At 42.4% G+C, this 23,301-nt stretch overlaps 1 protein-coding gene across 2 annotated transcripts in view; it reads left to right on the forward strand.

Moving 5' to 3' along the window:
- LOC124209660 (cysteine and histidine-rich protein 1-like) overlaps positions 1-23,301 on the forward strand; it is a 74,155-nt gene that overhangs the window by 3,136 nt on the left and 47,718 nt on the right. The window contains exons 9-10 of one of the 2 annotated variants that reach the window (XR_006881026.1): positions 1-6,448; positions 6,530-23,301. The exon at positions 6,530-23,301 is cut by the window's right edge and continues 47,718 nt beyond it. Coding sequence is in view for 1 of the 2 variants with exons in the window: in XM_046607755.1 (XP_046463711.1) it covers positions 1-28 (28 nt within the window). In the remaining variant the exon portion in view is untranslated. The other variant, XM_046607755.1, reaches the window with a different exon arrangement.

Below are 23,301 nucleotides of genomic sequence, written 5' to 3' on the forward strand. Positions count from 1 at the left end.
GTTGATCATGTTTATGTGTCCCAAATGAAACAGGGGTTGACCCTTATGTTTTCTGGTGTGGCATATTTTGGCCAAAAATTGAAAATCGGATTCGTGCGCATCTGTTCGTCGTAGCATAGATACTTTAGACGGAGAAAGGGAGTGGAACCGAAAATCTGTTGCGCTCAGGATTTCTTGATCTCGACAACAACCATTTATTATACTTTTTGTAGTCTTTTAGCGTCTTCTGCTGAATTTTAAATTCTCCGGGATCCACTCTTCCAACTCTTTACCTCATGCGAGCAAGACCAACGTATCTTGACGTTCTTATTTTTATTTTTGCGCATTATTATTATTTTGTCTAACATTTCTTTTGCGAACACATTTTTTCTTTTTTTTTTTTATAAACAAATTTTTATATAGCAAACGTACATATAAGAAAACAAATTTATTCGAAGAAACACAGAAAGGACGTAGAGCTGAAATATAGTATGATTTAGTGATTTGTAACTTTGTATTGATTTAATGATCAATTTTCTCACAGTACCACAGTAAAAATATCCCACCTTTTTCAGGGTTGGTTCAGCTCTCGACTGCCACCTATAAAAGGAAAACAAAAGACAAAGAATCAATACATATGTTTTCAGGCGATGATTAAAGCGCATTGCATTGTGTTGTTTCCTTGTAGGAGAGGAAGAGATGGATGTGACACGTTCTGCTCTTTCGGTAAGAAAATATTTATAGTAAGTTGAGCAAACCGACGTCCTCCTCTCGACGCATAAAGGTTGTATTTAACACTTTGGGCTCAACTTTTGTGTTTTGCCAAATGTTCCATTCCATTTGGTCAGCATTGGCAGCCGGCAAACGGAAAACAACGTCAATCGTGAATAGGTGCCAAGCATGATGCAAAGAGAATAACTGTGCTGTTGTTGCTTCACCGTTGAATTATTGATTCGATTATTTTTTATTTTTTTCTCCCTCGACAGCCTGGAATAGCGTACTTCTAGGAACCTTCGATGACGTTTGTTTACCATCACACTTTGACAAGAGTTTTTTTTTTCTCTCCCCGAGTTTGAAGAATGATGAGTGCACGACCAAAGAATGGGCACTGTCAAGTGAAGCTTTGCATTTTTCAAACAACCGTCTCCTTTTCTCTACCCTTCACTTTTTACTAAAAAAAACTTTTGTAGTGTCGATGTCTCCCTGGCTTCGCTCTCTGTGTCTTGTTATTCATCCAAAGCAAACACGAGACGATGAGTGTACGGTATTATAGTTGCAAGTTGTTTTTCTTTTCTTAAATTTCTTGGTAGGTGTATGCACCGAAACATCCCATGTCACACAAATTAATTTGAATAGTCAAAACACACTTGTGTAGTCTCCGCTTGTGTATGTATTATATCCTTCAGGTACATAGGCAAGCGTGCGTCGACGTGTGCGAGCGTGATGGGCGTAGTCGAAGCAAAAAGAACAAGACACACACGCACAGCGAGACGGGAATAATCTATTTGCTACTCGACAGCATTTTCGAACGTGTTTTCTTTCTAAAACTTACATACGTGTAGTATAGATCTCCCACGACTAATGCGCCAGCGGATCGATTCCAGTCTATTTTGAATGACGTATTTCATTTGCGTGCATTTCATCTTTCACAAGTTATTCAGACAAGAAAGAACTGGTCGAGAGAGAAATTTATTCAAACTGCTTGAATTTACTTTTAGATTGCATTTACATCCGTACCTTCATTCAATCTGTTTTTGCTTTGTTTTGTTTGCTGTATTTTATCCCGTTTTATTTTATTTTTTCTTCTCTTAAGGCATGTTGAAAAGTATTAAATTCAACTTGAGATCGAGAAAGATGAAGCTTCTTGATCGAATGGGCGTAATTACCGTTTTCTCCCAGCAGTTGACTGGGAACGGAGACATCATCCTCTCCGGATTTCAAAGAAGGACTGAGAGAGAAAGAGATAGACGATGTTCTGACTGAAGTATTATTCATTTATATTTTTTTTTTCTTCTTCTTCTTCTTCTTCTTATCAAATCGCTCTCTACTGTCCCCGGAAGTCGTCCAGAGTAGCATAGCGCGAACCGCACAAACAGTTGGGCGGATCTTGGGCGTTTGATTTCTGCGAGTCTTGCCCTGAAATCGCTGCGCTCTCGTATAAAGTGATGCGGATCAAACGAAATGTAATAAAGAAGTTCACTCTACTCGGGGATGTAGTATTGCCCTGCATTATTCTCTATTTGCAATGCGGGGAGGTGCGTGCGTGGGTCACTTGATTTCACGGGCCGAGGAGACGTAATAGCGCAGAAAAGGGGGGGGGGGGGGGGGGAGCAGGGAGAGGAGGAAGGAAAGTGTCGAACATAAAAATGTAAGCCCAGATGGCTCCAATTTACGAGCAGTACTTGAAGACGGGAGAGGACGGTGAAAAACAGTGCGCTCCGCATGCAACTGGCACGTCATTGCTCCAATGTTTTTTGGAGGGGAATCGACCCAGTCCCATCACTCTTTTTTCCCCTTTTTCTTCTTTTCCCTCTTTTATTTTTTGGTGTATGCCAGGCCAAAAAGTTTGTGGACGTTCCCTTCGAAGCTATATACAGAATATACACCCAGCACTCTGGTCGTAAAAAAAAACTAAACATAATGAGGCAGCGTTATAAGGTGTGCGTGTGTGGGCCAATATGAAATACTACGGTCTCCAATTGGACTAAAGATCCTCTTGATGGCTCTTCTTACGACTTAAGCTCTAAACGCTTTCTCTTTAACCTTGTCGGTTGCGTCATTTGGCTCCAGTAGAAGCTGCACCGCACGTATAGTCTAATGCCTGGGCGGCTCTATAAGGAGAAGGAAGAAGCTTAATGAAAGCAGTCAGAGTATTATAATGTCTGCAATCTTGATGGTGGTGGTGGTGGAAGAGCCAAAGCCTCTTCTCCTTTTGTCTTCTCCCAGTCTCCCCATCAAATTTGTTTTCAAGCCGGAAGATAATGATAAGCCCATTTTGCTCTATAATCAGTCCTGTACTACCCCCAGCCAATCCATAAACTCACGGTTTTTATTTGTCTGTGTGGCGTATACGCGCGTACGAGATGAGACTTTTCTATGCGTTCAGAGTGGAAGCAACTATTCGATTTCGACTTGTTTTCGTTGTACATACCTTTTTTCGTCTTCTCGGATACAGAAAATTGTTTCCCAACGTTAAGAGAAATGGGCCTTCAGCTGCTGGATATATTGTCGATTTTTATTTTATTTTTCTTAACGAGGAACTTCTTTAATAGCAAGTTGCGCTCTATGGCGTCTGTGAGGGGAAGCGACCGATCGGGGAGCTTTCGAACTTGGCGATCTCGTGCCATATAACCGCTGCCGTTTTCCCACGTCTTTGCCTTTCCGTGCCTGAGTTTTTTTTTTTTTTTTTTTTTTTTTTTTTGTAATAAATTAATTACAAAAGTATTTTTTCCCTACTAATTCTCAGTTCTCCCGTTGAGGGGAGGGGGGTGGTAATGGTAAACGGGAAAAACCTTCGTCGAGTCCCCCGATTTAATTTATTTCACATTTATTCCTTTTTTTTTTCGAGAAAAATAAAAATTGAAGGTGTCGTAAAATAAATTGTAACCCGTTTTTTTCCAAGAAAAAAAAAGAGAGAGAAATAAATGTAATCCCCCTTCCTCTAGCCCTGACGTAATTTCGCATCCAGGGACGGGCTAGAAAAGTGAGTTACCTTCAATCACATTTTTATAGTTGTTCGAGGCGTTTCTAGATATATTTTACCCCGCTACTCTCGCCTGTCCGTTTGTGTGCGCATAATATACAGCATGACTAGTCGTTAAATGCATCGAATGTCTTGGGGCTTTCACGCTCACGAGGCGAACTGCCCTCCCCTTCTATGCAGGGCAGTTTCGGCTTGTAATAACTGCAGTCGTTCCAGTACAAAGCGATCATTAAGAAGAGGAAGGACTGCGAAGGGAAAGAAACAAAAGCAAATGACAGGGGAACTTTGTCTACTGACCATATTGACTATACAATGCACAGAAGAAAAAGAAGAGAAAATGGGGGAGAGAGAGAGAAGAAGAAGGCATAACAATTTATTAAATTTTCCAACTGGCCAGAAAACCCCGTCATTAGCGCTACATCACACGAAAGGGTTCGTCATCGTTCTCCCTCGCGTCCTTATTCCTTTGGATGTTTTTGTTAGAATGTCGTTGTGACCACAGAAATTGGATTGGCCACCAGAGAACATCAATCCTTTTCTCCCCGAGAAATAGGGCCAAGCAGCAACAGAAGAAGGAAAAACATTACAGTATTTCTCCTTGGGAGCTGAGGAGAAACAAGCTTCGTTACTCATTTCCTCTCCCTCGGCCCCTGTCTGCCCGTCTGCCCGATCCGCACAACTCTCTTCCTCACTCATTCAAAGAGAGAGGGAACTTTTGGGGTAATTTACCCCCCACCCCACCCCCCAAAAAAATAGATCACTGAAAAGGAACTTCCTTTTCGCCTTAATAAAACTTTCTGCTGTGCTGTAGAGTCGTCGGCCATTATTGTCGAGCCGTGTCTAAGAAGATATTACGAATTGAAGTCCGGTGGACGCGTTGCGTGACAGAGCGGGTTCGTTGCGGGGTTCCCGAAAAGAATCCATAGCGGATACAATCGAAGCCGGATCAAATCGGCCATCGGCTGATTTGGTCGTGTTGGCAGGAGAGGGGAAGCCCCCCCGAAGAAATAATAAGTGTGATGGCGTTGGCTGTATGGATTACCCAATTCATTAACCTTATCTATTAGATGTAGTAGCGCAAGCTCAAGAATATATATCTAAACGCATGCAGGGGATATAGAGTACACGTCAGAGGGTTTACAAGGGAAAGGAAACAACTTGGCAGACATGGGCTAAAGTAAGTAATGAGCTTCGCTACATATAGAGACTAAGGAAAACACGGAGACTGAGAGAGAGTGCAAGTTGATTGACGTTGTGACCAGTTTCTATGACATCGCCAAGTGGAGCGACACTATACATCAGCACTGTGCACGATGGATTTCGCTTCGGTGACCACGCGCGCGCCCCCCGCTCTTCTCTTTTTGGGGGGCTGATTCAGCGTCATCGTCGTCTCCCAGGGCTGCTGCTCTCTCCCAATGCGTCATGTCACGCGGAGGTGAGAGAGTAGCACAGTAGCAGCAGCAAAGCAGTAAGGAGAGAGTCTAAGGGAAAAGCTGATGATGACAGACCCCCGTCCCCGTCCCCCCTTTTCCCCAAGAGCTATTGTGAAACGTCCAAAGAGAACTCCAGGAAACATGGTAATTGCGCTAGACTCCACCTACCATCAAACCCCCCTTTACGACCGAGTTGCCGTGACAGTAGCTGAATACAATCTACGTTAGTTACTGTCATGTAATTGGTTCTCATCTCGATTTTTTTGTTTTTTGTTTCTTGCGCTGGACAGGAAAAAAAAGGAGAGGAACTATTGTTTACTGTACTATAGTTTAATCTCGACACACGACAACCAGTGGCCCTGAATAGGGAGAGAATCACAATCAGTTGAAGCGATTTCAACGCTTGTTCTTATAATATTCCTGGAATCAGAAATGTTATTGTTCAAAGTCAAGACAAACACAAAACACAAAAAAAAAAAATTTCTTTTGCCTGTAGGCGTGGGCGATGCTCACAATCGTAGTACCTCGACGTTACGCTCGACTCCAAACGCCGTTGACATTGAGCTCTATCAAAAGCTTATTTTTGTCTTTTTCTTTATTTTCTTTTTTGATTCATATTTCTTTTAGATTCTCTTGGCCTTCTCTCCCTTTTTTTCGTATTATGTTTTGGGTTCTTTTATTTTCTAATATCCTGGGAAGTGAGAATCAGAGTGACGACGACGAGTTTCCAGAAGAGATGAACCGCAGTCACGCCAATTGCATATTGCTTCAGCGTTAAGGCTTTTTCTCAAACTCTTTTAACATTCGTTGCTGGGCCATCACGATGACGTGATGGAAAAGGTATTCTTTTTCTTTTGCTTATATATATTTTAGTTGTTATTTTGTTTTTCTCTCTTCTTCCCTCCCGACTTTCTTTAACGTTCTCTTTCGTTAATCCCGCTGGCCTCACGACATCGCAACGCACTTCCGCCAGACGAGATTCTTTCTTCTTTTTATTTTCTTTGGTTTTTTCTTATTCTTCTTTTTTAGACATTGTAAATACAGCATGATTTCCTCTCTGTCTGCCTCTTAGACTGTTTCCCTAATGAAAGGTTTCTCACACCGACAGCGTAGCAGCTCGACTTGCGCGAGAATTAACTGGCATTAGCTCTAGGATGAACGTGATTTTGCTCCTCTCTCCGTCGGCGTTCTTCCTCCTCCAACTCGCGCGTCCGCGTCCGTTGCCTCCGGCTTTCAGTAGTCTACACGATCGATCGGCCTCTCCTCTCGTTCGCTTGATATTTAGCCTTCGCCAACATGTTTTCGATCAAGAGAGAGAGAGAGAAGGAGAAAGGTAATAGCACTGCTGTACATACAAGACCTCGTGAATTGTTATTACTCTTCCACTTTCTCCCCCTCGATCGATCCTCACCAGTCGCTCCTCTTTGTAGGTCTTGTTGTATATGTGCATGGGACCGCTTTGCGGGGAGATCTTTTCTCCCCGTAGTTTGGATCTCATCGACTAGTAGCCGAGGATTGACGTGATAACATTCGGGAAACGAAAGAAGAAGGAGGTCGAAAACAAAACCAGACTCGTGAAAATGTAACCGGGGGTGGTCTGCTGTATAAATAGACGACACCGCCTTCTTCTATTCCCCCCCTCCCCACCGAATAGATAAAGCCCGAATCGAAAGGACCCCACTAGATCCAGAAAGTCAATATATATTTGGGTACGTGACGATACGATTGAAAGATCTCCAAATGATATCTGCTAAAAAGGGCAGAGAGAGACGATGAAATGTCGGCCGTCGTGTGTGTGTGCTGTGTGTATCTATGTTGTAAAACACACACACATCATCCCTCTAGACATTTGCCTCAAATGCGCTCTGATGTGTTGTGCCACTCTCGCTTGTATATTATCCCATCGGGTACAGGCAAAAATCGATTGACGTTTATTACTTTAGCCAACCCGAGTTTTTCATTTCTTTTTTCTTTTTTGGTCGCTCATGGCTGTTTTTTTTTCGATCCTTTTTTTTCCTTTATTCTGTCCTCGTGTGTGTGTACTGTGTACACGTTTGCCCTAGTACATCCATCCGGGGGACCTTACTATTTCCGATAAGGGTGAATAGGAAGGGACCTCCCAAAAAAGAGGAAAAGATACATCGGGAGTTTATTGAATTTGCCCTTATTCTGAGCCCGAGGAGCGCAGCAGTCACTATACTAGCAATAACTTCATTGGCGTCTAACTTGACTGGACGGAGTCATTCAACCGTCTCCCTATGGAAAAAGGAATTGGTTATACGACACCGGAGACGTCCGACACAAAAATTGGAAAAAGGAATTCAATCATCGCCGGGCGCAATTCTCCCGTTTTCAATTCAACAGTCGGGTGAGGAGGATGAGGCATGTCAACGCCCAAGTTTGTTTTTTCCCTTCCCCTCCACCTTCCGCCAATAACATTCGATTTAACTTGTAACACACCAACAACCGTCTTTGAAAAAAGAAAAAAAAGGGAAACAAGTTGATCTTTTTTGTTGTTGATGTTTTCTATTTTTGGGTTATTTTGTCGTTTCAAATGATTCAAGTAATATTTGAACCAACTAAACGATTTAAAATTATAGTCGAAAAAGGTAGGCGCTTTTCATTTGATCGGAACGAGAAATAAAATCACTGTCACATCCCGTTGAACGAAAAATGTGTACGCGGCGCCAAGGGAAATGAAAAGGTTCAATTATGTGAATGATGACATTTGCTGTCGACTGAATAATCACGGACAAGGCGATTTCCTAGTTCCTCTTTTTTCTCTCTCTCTCTCTTCCCTATACCACCCCCGCATCTTGCGGCTCAATTCTTCCACGGGAGAGAGAAAATAAAATTCTTTCACGGTCGTCTTCCAAGGGGGTTGGTTAAGGAGATATGCCCGGAATGAATCAAACCGTGACGTGTTTTCAAAACTTTATTGAAAAATGCCAGGGCGGATATGAGCGGATTGAATAGGAAAAAAAAGGTAACCGAGTCTACAGCTCGCAGTGTGCTGGGTGCCTGGGCACATTTCTTCGCGGTTGATGATGACACTATCAAAGAAAGTCTCTTGTTGCTTCCCTCCCCGTACAAAAAAGAAAAATATAATAAACTTATTTCGTGGCGAAAGAAAAATACCGAGTTGAGTGACTGAACGTGCATGTCTAGAGACTGCTGATGTCATCCCGATGACTTGTCTCTGCTGCATTTGCAAGGAGATATCCTCAACCTGTTCACAAAAGCGCAACGACGGGATTATCGATCGATAAGAAGGGGGGCAAAAAAGAAACCGATAAATTAAAATGAATAATTGGATGGACGAAAAAAAAAACCTTTGACGAGTTAACAGTTTGCTGCGAGGACAAAATGGGAAAAACCCGGGATCGCGTGCTAGTGTGTATACGTCTTAACGCAAGTCCAGCATAGCGTTGCTGCTGCTGCTGGCCCAGATGGCCGATGGTCACGAAAGCTCCGACTCTTTTTTTCGTCTATTTACTACCCCCAGCTTATATATGATGTATTCGTCAATTATCGTACACGACGCCGTAGAGAGAAAAAAAAACTTTGCTCATGGCGACGTATTGGGCAATAATAGTCGATGATTCAAAGCTGCTGCTGGTGGACAACTGGACATAGTCTTGTGAAATCGTGTGCGCATATCACTTGTGTAAGAGAGCTTGGAAAAGAAGAAGAAGAATGTGTATAATATTCTATATAAACTAAACAATGCAGCCGGTCCCATTGAAACGCTTTTTTCGTGTGAAAACTCTTTTGTAAAAAAAAAAAAGAAGAAGGTGGGCAAATATGGCGGCGGTGCACGCCAACCGGGACGAAGAGTAATACCAGTGTCCACCGAAATACAATGGGCGCTCCTTGATGGATAGACCGGCGATTATCCTACCGAATTCGTCCGGTGAAGAACCGTAGAGAGCATGGGTTACTTGTGTGAAAACACACACCAAGCGAGAGAAAGAGAGAGAGAAAAGACTATAGCGACGCTATACACACGATCGGCGGTTTGACGTAATTAACCACACGCGTTTGGTTTAGGCAACCCATTTTGGGGTATACCACCAATGTGTATCGCTTGTGACTATTGTTGTTGTAGCCTGCCGTTTTTTTCTTTTCCCCCGACCACTAGAATTAAAGGCGTGCCTACGATACTTTGCATATTTGTTCTTCTTTCTTTTTCAAGCGAATTCCGAGACAAAAACAAGAGCCACGAAAGTATCAGGCCTCCCGTATTTTACGTCCAGCAACATCGACACGTAACATATAACTGGTCTTTTGGGTAGTTGTTGTTGACTGTTGAGAACTAGCTCTTATCTCTTCCAGGGGGCTTGTTCAATTGCCTCGGCAATTACTGGACTCGAGGCCAGTAGCCACGAAAGAAAAAAAAAACGAAATCCCCCAAAAAATTACATATCTTTTATAGATTAGAGAAAAAAAAAAAGAAAAAACAGAGGAGAAGGTAGTGGATAAATAATAACACGTAACGCTCTTCTATACTCGGTTCTGGTTCATACAAGCAAGAGAGAATAAGGGTGTAAATATAAAATAACCTTGAACTCGACCCCCCTTTTTTTTTTTTACTTCTCCCTATGTATATATCTCAGTCCGGATGCAAAGAGGAGAAGAAATACGGCCGCGGGACTTGCGTAAGAACGTATCTACACATATATATATAATATATACATAGCTACACAAAAGAGTATATGTTAACTACTTGGCCTTCCTCCTGCTGGTGTGTGTCCTCCACGTCTGAAATGTGTAATTACCGGCCGAAAAAGAAAAGAAAAAAATACTAGTTTTTCTTTTTTTTTCTTCCTCTTATTTTATTATTGTTATTTACCCGGAGACTGGGCACGACTGTTATCAGCTTGCACCAAATGAGACGGAAGAACGTTTGTGTTGTAACTTTTCCTTCTGATTGCTCCATCGTCGTCGTCGTCATTTTGTTTTCGTGTTTAGGTGTTATGTTTCTTCTTCACCACGAAATTTTCTTGATAGTAATAGCCTCGTATATTTTAAGGAAAGGCGCAATGGCGCAACTAGGGAATCTATTTTATTTTATTTTATTTTTTCATTTTCCGTGTCTCTCGGATTGACGGATTCATCCGGAATTCGAAATGATAGCGCCTTTACATTATATACCTGAGAGAAATGGCGACAGCGGTTGTATTTCATCGATATGTTCGCAAAGAAAAAGGCAAAAGTTTCCCCATTTTCTTTTGAGCTTGTTTTATTTGACATTCGGCTGGGGCAATTACATCTTGTTTGACCTGTCAAACCCGGATGCCACGTCGTCCAACGGCATGTGACATGACGGATGACACGACACTCTTCTTGTTGTGTGTATGGCAGCAAATGCCGGGGAGACCACCACCATTCAAGTTCTATTTTTAATCTCATCTCTTTCATTTCTTTTTAAAAAAATAATAATAAAAAAAACCCTTCTTATTATTTCTTCTTTGGATCCGTTTTTCTAAAAAGCTTGTTATTTTTTTTCTCCTCTCCTAAATTCTTTTGTAGCCTATTATTATTACTTGAATGGATCTCTGAGTCATTCGTTTTCCTCCTCTTTTTTTCTCTTCTTCGTGAATTCTTCTCCGTTGGAATTGATAAATCGGTTCGAAACGACATAAAAGGTTTGATCAATGAGGAACTGACTTTTCCCCTTTTTTTTCTTCTTCTTCCTCCTCTTCACTGGCAAAGGACGTCCGAAAAAAGGGGGAGGGATAGTAAAAAAAAAAAAAGGAGGGGGGTTAGCAGCTCTCAGATATTGATTCGATTGTGATGATTTCTGACTGACGACCGGCGGGATTCACCCGAGCGCGAACGAGCAGTAAATCTTTGTCGACGAAACCGAGCAACCTCCTTCTCCTCCTCCTTCCCTTCCCTTGATCTTTTGTCGCCATTGTGTGTGTGTGTGTGTTACGTTCGTGTATCTCTGAGCTGTGTGTGTGTGTTAGACTGCGTCGTGCAGCAGCCAGTGCCAGCCGGACGGAAAGAACGGGGAGAAAAAAAGAAAAAGAGTCGGGAGATGTTATAAGAGGCAACGGGGCCCTGCGCTCGGCTTAAATGCATTTATCACTCGATTTGTCGGGAGCCAATGTTGTCGGGAGCAAACACACACACACACACACACACTATATCGCATTGTCTGCGCCCGCTCTATTGTCGCTGCGTTTATGCGTGTGAGAGAGTTGGGGGGCCGCCACCGCCGTTATACGGAACTAATAGTCGGGATCAAAGGGAATTTAGTTTGAAGGAGGGTTAGAGTTGTAAAGGGAGAGGTGGTGAATATTACATGCAAAAAGGAAATAATGGTGGCGGTGGTGGGGACGAGCGGAAGAAGAGAATGGAGGTACTATGGCAACATTGATTCATTTTTTTATCCCCCCCCCTTCTATGTGTGTGTGTGTGTGTCATGAAATTGAAGGGGGGAGGTGGCCCGATCGTCGCCAGAACACTGATGGAAGAGCCGGAAGCGGCGAAAGAAAAGGAAGGGGGGGATAGGATAGTTCGTTGGGTGTGAAAAATGATATAAAAATTGCGCAGGAGGGAATAGGCGACGGGGGAAGTTTGCTCGGCAGCGATCGGGGAAGAAAAAAAAGGAAGACACGGGGGCAAACGATGATGATGGAAGAAGAACGACGTTGTGTGTGTGTTACGTCAAAGGCAGAGAGAAAATAAAAGTGAGGGATGCGAGAGAGCGAGCGGCCGGGGCATCCATTGTCGGCGATGTGGCAAAAATGAGATTAAATCCGGGACGATGACAGATAGTTTTGAATTGGAATGAACGAGTTGAGCGAGTCCTTGTGTTGGGGCGAATAAGACGCAACTTGTAGTATATGTACATATCTTGCTCGCACCGCGCTCTCAAGTTTTACTTCCGCGTGTGTGTGTGGCAACTGCTCGCGGACGGACATCACAGTCTCTAACGATCAAAGCAAACCGCCGCAGCACGTGAGGGGAGAGGGGGGGGGGGGGGGGGGGTAGCATCAGCAGTCGAGCAGATGTCTATAATAAGTTGAGAGTGATTCCGCGCGCTAGATGAGAGAGCTGCTTCAGAATATTTGGAGTCTCGTCGGTTAGACTATACGCGCGTGTATGTCCCTCGGAGCTATCGTTTCGGGATTGCTAGATGAACCGGCAGCGAGAGCGCACCACAACCACACAAGAAAGAGACAGTGTATAATAGTGGAAAAGCGAGATGATGATGATGGTGATGATGATGAAGGAAAAAGACCATTTACAGTTGAATGGAGGCTCAAAGCGAAAAGAGTCTATAGAGAGGGGAGAGACCTTGTGCATCTCATCATTTTCGGCTGGAGATCCCTCGTCAGCGAGCTAAATCGTCTCATTACCGGTCCCATTCAGACTGTCGCAGTCCAATAAGATAAAAGAATGGAATCAAAAAGCGAGGAGAAAGAAGGAGCCAATCGCTTTTTGGGCGGATATTTTCCGTTAGCAAACAATCTATGGCCTCCTCTCCATTCGTTATAAATGTGACACACACACACACACACATCAATTCGATTTTACAGTTTCTTATATTTTATTCTTTTCTTTTTTCTTTTTCTCTTTTCTTTTGCCTTTTTGAAATATTTTCAAGAGACGGACAGAAATAGATGCGATGAGAAACTCATCGCCGAGAGATCAAAAGGAGATTGGCACAGGAAACTATTATTACATTCCCTCGACATTTTTGTTGCCTTCTTTCAACTACATCCAGACCCACTATTCCGATTGTTATTATCTCTGTTCCCTCTTCTTTTTCTTTTTTTTTTTCTTCTTCAGCACTTATAATTTTATATTATCGTCTCTCTCTCTCTTTCTTTAGCGCCCAGGTATATATACAACGTTCAGTAGGTTCAGAGCTTTTTTAAGCGATCGTCAAGTGTTATATTCTCATTCTCTATACATATATATTTCTCTCTCTCTCTCTCCCCTCCGCGTCCAAATAAATGGCCGGCGGTCTTTTCCCATAACCTTTTGGCCACGAAATCCTCAACTATATTCTTTTTATATTTTCAAAAGAGAAAAGAAGACGAAGAAGAAGAATAATGATTTCCGACAGGCCCGTGTTGTATGTGCCAGCGGTTCATTACCTTACACACACACACACACACACTCACACGTATACATAGTATAGAATCTAAGAGAATCTAAATACCCAGCCGAAACTTTGCCCTTACAGAGTCGAGCCTTAATTGGATGTCGCCAGTGTTATTCCGCAGGTTGGTGGTCACGTCACCTCTCTCTCTCTCTGTATACACACACTCGACCTGGGCGGTGGTTGGCTCACCGTCGACCACCACAGGTAGTATAGAAACTCACAAGATCGTGGTCTCTCTGCGCCCAAGAATTTAATAATCATAAGAGCGAATGCATTGCTTTGGCTTGTACACATGTACATATGTATATATACGTACGCTTTTGGACATGTATATTGCCTATAGAGTGTTGCGCTGTTGGACTGTTTGGGTGGCGGCGCCTATCCCTGTGGTCGGTCGGGGGCTGCCCGTCTCTTGTATCACAAGGTCAGGGAGATATACAAGAAGAAGAAGTTCCTTTTTTTTTTTTTTTGTTTTGTTCTTGTTGTTGGTTGTTTGGCCTCCTGGCTGAGACCCTTCTCCTGGCAGACAAGGAAATGATGCAGTTGATAGTCAAACCACAGAAATAACCCACAACTCTCGGCCGTCCCTCTCTTTCTTTGCTTGATATTCTCTCTAGCTCCCCATTTGGGTGACCACCGAACAACAGCACACAAATATACACAAAAAAAGCATTTCTCCAGCATAGTTCCTCTCGTCAGACCCATACACGATGAAAGAGATAGAAGCTTTGGAGGGGGGTAGCAGTGGGAGCAGCACATACTGTGAGAGCCTGAAATGCAAAGAAAGTATAGGGGGAAAAGCAACAAACCCAAAAAAATCCAGAAAAAAACAACAACAACAGCTATATTTTATTCCCAGTTTGTTTAGCAATTATGATGGAACTGTGCCGCTACTGCTATCATCTAATACTTCCTGCTAACCAGTGGAAGGCGGAGTGATTTCGGAGGGGGGTGAAAGATTTCCAGAGCAGCTATATAGCCTTGTTGGAAATTAGAATAACGGATTGATATGTATATGCCTGCCGTCCGTCCGTCCGTCCCGGTCCGTCCCTCCTTCATTCTTTTCATATTTTCTTACTCCTCCCTATACTCGCCCTCTTTTCTGTTTTGCCTTGATCCTCCATTCCACCCCGCCGATGACAACGATGGATGGCATCAAAAAGTTGGAGGCTCCGAGAAAAATCGTGACTGATTTGTGGGGCCCTGAATGAGATGCTAAGTCGATCGTTTATAAAGCCCCCTCTCTCTCGCTCTCGCTCTTCCTGAGCTCTTCTTGGTCCCTCGGCTCTTGTGAGGGACCTGGAGGGGTCGGATGATGGAACCCATTCACGTGGGTATTGCTATGCAATGCATTTGCTCTCTCTATGGGAGAAAGAGAAAGAGAGAGAGAGAGAGAGTCCCAGAGTTCAGTCGGTTATATATATATATCCAGTAGGGAGGAACGAAATTAAATGCCGGCTGTCACTGCCAGCGTGAACACGCCGCTCCGGGAAATCGTGCCGTTGTTTGGGCTGCTCGGCAAACGGGGCGGCGTGTCTATGTGTATAAGGAGAGATAGTGCAAGGACAAATGAACATTTTTTCTCTCTCTCTCTCTCTCTCTCTCTTTTTTCCCGATTTTTGTTTTCCAAATGTATTATAATCGTAGAAAATATATAAAAGATTTATAGGGAATAAGAAAGACAGTGTATATTATATCTATACGTAGGAGGGAACAAACTCGATGGGGGAGGGGGAGGACAACAAAAAAAGGGAACGCCGGAGATGACGCAAAAGAATGGTCCGAAAAGATTGAAACGATATCAAGGCAGGCGGACACGAAGAGCAGCAGCAGCGAGGGCTTTGAACAAATGGCGTTTTTCCCAGAAAAATGGGGGCGAAAATGTAAAAGAGAAGAAGAAGAAGAAGAAAAAGCGCAGGGGATACACATAGAAACCAAAAGGGGGGAAAAAGTGGGAGCATTGGTAAAGAAATGAAGCTTCCTCTTTTTTTTCTTCTTTATTTCTTTTTTGTGTGTGATTGAGAAGATTATAAGAAAACGACGTCGAGCGTCGTTCTTTTCTTCTTCGCCATTGGACGTGCATCATGCAGGATCAACGCGGGCCACAAGTTTCCGGCGACAGGGCCCAACGAAATCGAGTGAACGAACGAAATAAAAGAAAAAGGAAAAATAAAAAAACGACGATAATGTGAGTGTGGCACAGATGTTGCGTCATAAGCGATTGTGGGCGCCCTATTAGAAAACGTTGAGAAAGTGCAGTCAGGTGGACGCATCGGGGAACGAGGGAACCTTGTTACGTTACTTCCCCCATAGGCATCGCTTACCTCATATCCTATACACACCATCGACAGAACACAAGCACACACACACACACAACCCCGAAACGTTATATCGTCTGTACTGGAGCAACCAAAGTATATTGGCTGGTAATGAGGAGATATATATCAGCCACCGCAAAAGCCACGATATAGTGAGAGTTAGAGGAGGGATATGAACAGAAAGAAAAAATAGAACTGGAATACATATTTACCAAAGAGGGGAAAAAAACCAACAACAAAACATCAAGGGCAGGCGACGGGCAGACGGCATATTTGTCCATGTTCGGAACCTAATCCCGTTGCCCCCACGTTTTGTTGGGTTGAACGAATGCGCGCACATACACACATATACATAGATATGTGCATGTGTACCATCAGGTCTGTGGGGGACTTCATGTTTCCCTCATGTAAAGGATGACAAGCGCCCAGGATGAGAAGGAAGACCACCCTAATATCAGATTATATTCCAATTTTTTCTTTCTTTTTTTCTGTTCGTCTCTTTTTCTCTCTTGTGTTTTTTCAGGGGAGTTTGGTTGGAAGAAGAAAAAAAGATGGGGGGGTTTTGCCTTTTCCGAAAGCGGAGCTCTTGTGATCTATACGGTGGTAGGAGGAGCGCTCCTTCTCGATTTCTTTCCTTGGAACGAAGGACGGACCGATCGAGCTCTCTGCTCTCTCTCTCACACACTTGTAGGGCTGCGAGCGAAGCGAGTGCCTCTGATTGCTGCTGCCATCTGGATTGGACATTTGATTCATTTCACAGGAATCTCACTCGGGTCTATCGTATTTTTCTGGGGAAAACTTTGGTATCCTGCAAGACTTTGATGGCCGTTTCTATTCCAAATGACAGCTCTCCTATAGACTTGTCGGCGGAAAGTTACCCAACTGCGACTGAAAATTGCCTTTTTTTCTTTTCGAATTTCCCCGTCTTCTATAGTGGCTGACAATTAAATGGGAAAATTCTTCGAAACTTTTCAAGTATTCCCATTTTGGTTGTTTTTTCTAGGTTAGAAGATTCCATTATCTGATAAGCCTTTTGACATGGTCGTCATCGTCGCTGAATTCGAGATACTATGAAAAACGTACGAAATGTGTCAGCAGTTGTCCTCGTTTCCAATTCCGCCCCGCTCTTATTATTATGCGTTCCCCTCTAATGGTTTTAGATTGCGATTAAATAGACTTTTCTCTCTCTCTTCTACTGGCTGGCAATAGTCTAATACAGTTGTGACGACGATGGTAATGGCTGATGCGTGTTTATCGCTCATTGACTGATTCATCAGTCCAACATTTCCGACCGTTATTTTTGAGGAAATGTGTCCCGAAAGCAAACATTGTCAGCCGTATTTATAACGCAATAGTTTCTTTCACTCTTTATAACTGGCGCGCGGAGCTACTAGAGCGTAAAAGGAGTGGGGGCCCGTCGACGACAAAGAGTGATTGAAGTGCATCGGCGAATCGATTTTCTTTACACATTTTTCTTCTTTTTTTTCTGTCTCGGCTCGAATGACTTTCGGATTGTTCTGATTATAACGAGACTTTGTTTTTCCCCTTCTCTCTTTTTTTATTTTATTTTTATTTGTCGAGTGCCGAGCCAATCCGGAGAGCTGAGGCAATACCAGATCGTAATGGTTGATGCGTGTTTATTGCTCATTGACTGCTGCTGATCAGCTCAAACCGAGAGTCAACCGAGCGTTATTTCTCCCGAACGATGGCGGAAACGGCCCGGCTGACGATGGGAAATAGTTCGACGCCAAACGAAAAAAACAAAACAAAAAACATTGTCCGCGCTACGGATAATATTCCGACTGAAAATTCGAGCTCCTGTGCAGAGTGCCACATTTCGTGACGGAGAATGATTCGATTTATATGCGATAACAGCCGCGCAACAGCCATCATAGATCAACCGGGGAAAAAAAACTCCCGGCGTACAATATAGTTGTTGAAGGGAAAATAACCGGGTGATGATCATTATTGTATCGGTAGTTTATAGTTTTTTTGTTTGTTTTTTTCTTTTCTTTATTTTCTTTTCTTTTGCAAGGGAACGACGACGTGACTTTGAAACGTACCGTGGTCTGTCGTAAATGAACATGCGGTTTGTACTCTTCTTCTTCTTCTTTCTTTTTCTTTTCTCTTTCCAACATTGTTGCACACACACGACCGATAATTGAAGGCCACCAATCTTTTATCACGCGTGATGTGAAAGGTGGTCAATTGTAATCGTGTTATTTGTGAGCAGTTGCCTCGGGACATGCTTCCCTCTCTTCACGCCCGAGATATATGGCCATTCCAGGGGCACCCACACATGCAGCGCAATCATCAAGTTTGTATGTGTGTGTGTGTGTATAGGTAATAAGCCAAGCTTCAGTTAGAAGAAGCAAAACACATTTTTTTTCCGAGAGAGAGTGATTAACTGAGTTTTGTGTACTTAAAAGTTGCCGGATGAGAATGCGTGAAAGTCGGAAAGTCGCCCGATTTTTATAGACTCACAAAAGCGGGGGTGGAATTTTAGGACAAAATAAAAAAACAAAATACAAAAAAACGGGTGCGTGTTTCTATCGCATTGATCAAACACAGCGCTGCTGACCGCGGCTCTACCACCTAATTTCCGTCCAATAAATGTCGGCCACCCGAAAACATTGTCAGCCGGCGTTTACATTATACAATATTTTTATGTATTCGTACCCGAGAAAACTGCTCCTAAATATGGCTGTGTTGTTGTGTGTACATCTGCGCAACGGCGAATCAGTTCTGATGTCGTACTGCACGCTAGTTACAGTTCAGATCTATATACTATCCGGTTTGAATTTCAAGTCGGTCATCTGGAATGAATTTCCACGAGCAGATGAGATGAGTCAATTTCTGTACACCATCTCCTGGGTTGGAGGGTTGGGGGGAGTAGATGAGAATTTATGTTGAACGTGTACTCTGTAACCTCCATTTTCTTGGCTTTTTCATCTTCTTGCCATTGCAACTCGGGTGTATATTCACAGGACCGAAAAAGCAGTTTGAGAGTCCAGCGAGCGCAATGTGGTGGGCGCACATGTTTCTGGCTATCGTGACGGATACAAATGCACATGTCTTGCTCCGCTTCGTCTTCTCTTTTCTATTCCGTTATTATAGTATACGTCGTCCTCCCTCGTCTCTTCTCTTCCACCCTCCGGATTACACGCGGTCCTGACTTTGAATCGGTTCTTCTTTCGGTTAGCTTTTTCTTTCTTTCGGCTGACCATGAAATCGGAAACTCTCTCTGCTGGCCATCTTTTCCTATAAAAGCTGCGAGTCTTTCATCGTTGGCAATTCCTCCGTCACACAACGGGCCGACGGGAGAGAAAAAAAAAGGTTATATTATGCCGAGTAAGGTTGCGCAGTAGATACTATAGAAATGAAAAGAAACAGACATCAAATGTATTCTCCTCTCATCTAATCATAATTGATTACGTGCGCGCTTTCAATGTGCGCCATAGGTTGGATGAGGTGTGTTTGTATGAGCAAAAAAAAAAACTTTTTCGGGTTGTTTATCTGATGTCAGTTAAATATTCTATCATGCGCGCGCTGTACACACACAGACAAGAAGAGATTGCGTGTTCGCTGTGAATACGATCGAGGCAAAAAATATAAAGGAGAAAAATATTATACTACAACAACAAAAAAAGAGAGTACACATACCGGATCCAATTTTTTTCTTTCTTTTTTTAGAGTAACCATCTGCCGCACGTAGACATTTGATGATGAGAGGAGAAAGACGAGTGAAAAGAGGAGGGCGTGTTCCGAGAGTCCCTGCTACCTCTATATAACAGTTCGGCTAGTAAATATATAGCGTATATAAGCTATTGCTCTCAACATTATTCCAACCCAACAGGGAATTTTTTTTTTCCTTCCCATTATGATGATGATTTTCTAATATTTTTATTAGATCGTTTCTCCGTCCTATATGTCTGGCGCAGCCGTTTTTGTGAATTAAATGTAACTTTTTTTTAATGCACAAAAAAATGAACCGTAAAGACCGGAAGCTTTTGTATACGGAATTTCGATGAGTGTTATTTTCTAAAAAAAAAAGTATTGAGAGAAAAAATAATAAGGCGATGACGAGTGAGAGCACCGGCAGACAAAAAAGAAACTCCCTGCTTGGAATTAAAAAAAAATTTTGAACATTAAACAAGTTAATGGGGAGAGAAACGGCCAGCGGAGAGGTGTTGCACACAGAAGGGACGATGCGTGAAGATAGGCGTCCCGATTTCCGTCCAACATCAAAATGCAATAAAGCCTTTACCCCCCTTCGTACTACATCATTCGTTCCCTATGGACGTCTCTCCTTTCCTTTTTTTTATTTGAGTTGTATTTTTTTTCACTTTTTTTAATATCAATTTTTTTTTTCTTTCAATTTTGGTATGGCTTCCTCAAGCTGAGATCGTGTGGATTACACCCGTCAGAAGTTCAACGGGTACGCGTTGTATATCATTTAATATTTTTAAAAAATATAGAGCGAATAAATATATAATAAGGCGGTTAGACTTGCGAGATTCCCGTGTAAACCGACTTGTCTCTCTGTCTGTGTAATCATTTTTCGTTTTTTTTTTTTTTTTTTTTTCTTGTTTTTTGTTTCGTTTGCTTGTTGGTTTATCCAATTATTATTTATCGACTCGAGTGGCTTTCGGAATGGGCTAATGATTGGAGGGCGGTCAATGAGAACAGAGAACAATTGACAACCGCAGACCGACGAAGAGAGAGAGACAAGGACATAAGGATATAGAAGATAAAGCTGAGAAGGACAACTTTTTTTCTTTCACCGCATTTGAACGACTTCCCGACATGACAGAAATAGAATCGCATAATGGTTGCTGGCGGTGTACCGTTGTAGTACACCTGCTACCCTTTGATTTGTCCAAGGATTTGTCACAGAGGATTCACAACATCAAAGGAGAAGGAAAAGAAAATACAAGAAGAAGAAGAAAAAAAACGAGGAAACGACTGTGACGGAGAAACCCGTCTTTTGTCCGATCTGCACTTAAACATTTTATATCGTACATTTTTTTTTTATCCAATAGCGTTTTAAGTCGTGTTGAACGAATCAAATAGAGTGTACACGTGTGGAAATAGAGTCGTCAGGTTTTTTTGGGGGGGAATTTGTCTTTTCGGGTCATTTCAATAGTTAGAGAAATCAATTCGCATTACGAATATCGTGATACTGTTTTTTTTTTGGCAAGCGGAACGGCAGAAATGCGGGCTAGAGTTTTCGTGCTTGAAGGTTGTTGCTAGCCCGTTCGAGATTCGATCAAACATGTTAAAAACGCAAAATTTGGCACGTGTTTAAGGTTAATTTCAACATTTGTTTGGGGGATTTCCACATTCGCACACGGACAAACACAATCTAACTCCCATTATTCATCTAAATAACCTTCAGATTGAAAAGGAAGGAAAAAGAGAGGAAGAAAAAGTAAGCAATTCCTCGTCATCTTTTATTTTATTATTATTTTTTTTTTTTTCTTGTTGAATTCTTTCTGGAAGACGCTGATTCATTCGAGGCGGGCGGCCGCTCGTTTTTCTCGACGCTACACAAACCATGTGTTTGATTTTTAACGAAAATTGAAGGACGAGAAGGGTTTTTCTCGTTTTTTTTTTCTGGGAGGAAATATAATGGCGCCACTCTACCGTGACCAATAACCCGTCAAGGCAAAAGAACCGTCAATTAAACAGGAAAATGCCTTGTTGTTTTGTGGGAGTTTTTTTTCTTCCCTTTTTTTGTTATTATTATTTCTTTATATTCCTTGTTTTTCTTTTGTGTGTGTATTGCATTTTTAGTGGCTTGTTTTGTGATGCTCGTTCGTGGCGAAATGTTTCCAGGTCCTTTTTTTGTTGTTGATTCCTTGAAGGAAAAAAGGAAAGAAAAAAAACGACTAAACAAAGTTTCGAAATAATATTTTTTACTTTTTTTTTCAAATAATTTCTCTAAAGAATATAATAATCTTGTGAAATTGCTGAGAACGGTCGTCATCCTCTTTCATGCCGGGATCGTTTGATTTTTTTCTTCTCCTTCTAGTAAACACAAAAGTCGTCGGAAACGTGGCAAATAAAACTCGTCGGGAGGATAGAGGGAGTCAAAAATCACGATCGATGAAAAATATGCTACAAGCGAACGCGCAGCGGGTCAAAAAGAAATCACGAACGACGAGTGTAACGATATATATAGCGTACATAATATTCCGTATGATATCCTTCTCTATAAAAATCGATCTCTTTTTCTTTTCTTGCCTTGACTAACAAGAAGCTTCTCGGTATATTGTGAGGGGAAAAAAAGCTTCACGTCTGTTTATGCACGGAGTGATGACCTCCTTCGCTCCTTTTGTCGATTCCATCGGTTATGCATTTCGCGTATTTTTTTTTTGTGCGTTGTTTGTTTGCCCTTGCTATATGCGCATGTGACACTATCGCATCAACAGGGTCGCCCAGTCAGTCATCGGAATTGGTTAGATTTCTTTTTTTTTATTATTATTTCTTGTTTTGTTTTTTTTTATTTGTTGACGGTGCCGGGGATAGAAAAATAAAAAAAAATAGCAATTCTTTTTGACAGAACTTTTCTTTGATTCCCTCATGTCCATATGTGATATCTTAATGTCCTGGAGCGGCTCGATCTTTGGAACGTGAGAGCCTTTTCCCGACGTCAGTTTCGGTCTATTTGTTCGCCCGATGAGAAGAGACTGGCATTTTGGCAATGTAAACGCTTCTACGTTGTTCTATGAGCTTCGACTTGATTATCGGGCAAGACCATGTACGTGTTTGGCTCATTTTGCATCTCTGCTTTCGGTCGTTGTGAATTTTGATCAAAAGTTAATTATTATTCAAGGCTAATGGGAAATTGTTTTTATCAAGGCCCCATTCCCTCCTACTTCTTATTTTTCCGGAATATACACGTCCATTATATGTGTGTGTGTGTGTGTGTGTGCGTACTCTTCTTGCGGTGCTGCGAGGCAAGCCACAAAATGTCTGTTTCACTGATGGTATAAACTCGTTTCGGAGCGCCTCCTTGTGTTTAGATTCTTCTGCGGTACCTCCAGTCCCCCACCCATTTTTCTATCGTCTTCTTCTTCTTCAATTTCTTACAATTTCTTCCCTTTTTTTTACCTCCCCATTCTTTTATTAAGATTACCTAATTACCCTCATCTCTTCGGCTTTTTTGTGATTCCCTCCCTCTCATTGTCCTGTTGTGCTAAGACCTCCTCTCCTTTCCCATAGTCTTACAATTTATATGCGCACGGTATAACTTCTCGGCTGGGGTCTCTCATATTCTCCTATTCTCCGCCGTGCACAAGACCCCATAAAAATCAAAACCTCTCCAGGAGAGAAAAAAAAAAAATACTCGTCTTCTTTTTGGTTTCCACCCCAGTGCTGTCTTTCCTGCCCATCTCTTCCATTCTTCCATCTCTACATGGAGGCCGAATTCGTGTTACCGTGTCAAAAATAAATGTCGAGGTAAACTGGTCGTTCGGATTATATTCAGAGGAAGATCACAACGGCAGCAGGTGATGCAATGTGGGTAGTAGCCTGTAATTCCCCCCCATCGGCCGCCGCACACCTTTGTGACTTTTTGCGAGCGCTATTTGAACGGGATAAGAGATATACTATACCGCCCTGATTTGTATTATACATTCGGATTCTTTTGGCGTTTCACACTAACAACGACGCATCAAACTGATGGTGGCCCCGTGGAGTTTTTCTGCCAAAAAGCTCGAGACCCACTTGGGCGCTGTCCCA

The sequence above is a fragment of the Daphnia pulex genome, chromosome 2, assembly GCF_021134715.1.
Source record: "Daphnia pulex isolate KAP4 chromosome 2, ASM2113471v1".
Lineage (NCBI taxonomy): Eukaryota > Metazoa > Arthropoda > Branchiopoda > Diplostraca > Daphniidae > Daphnia > Daphnia pulex.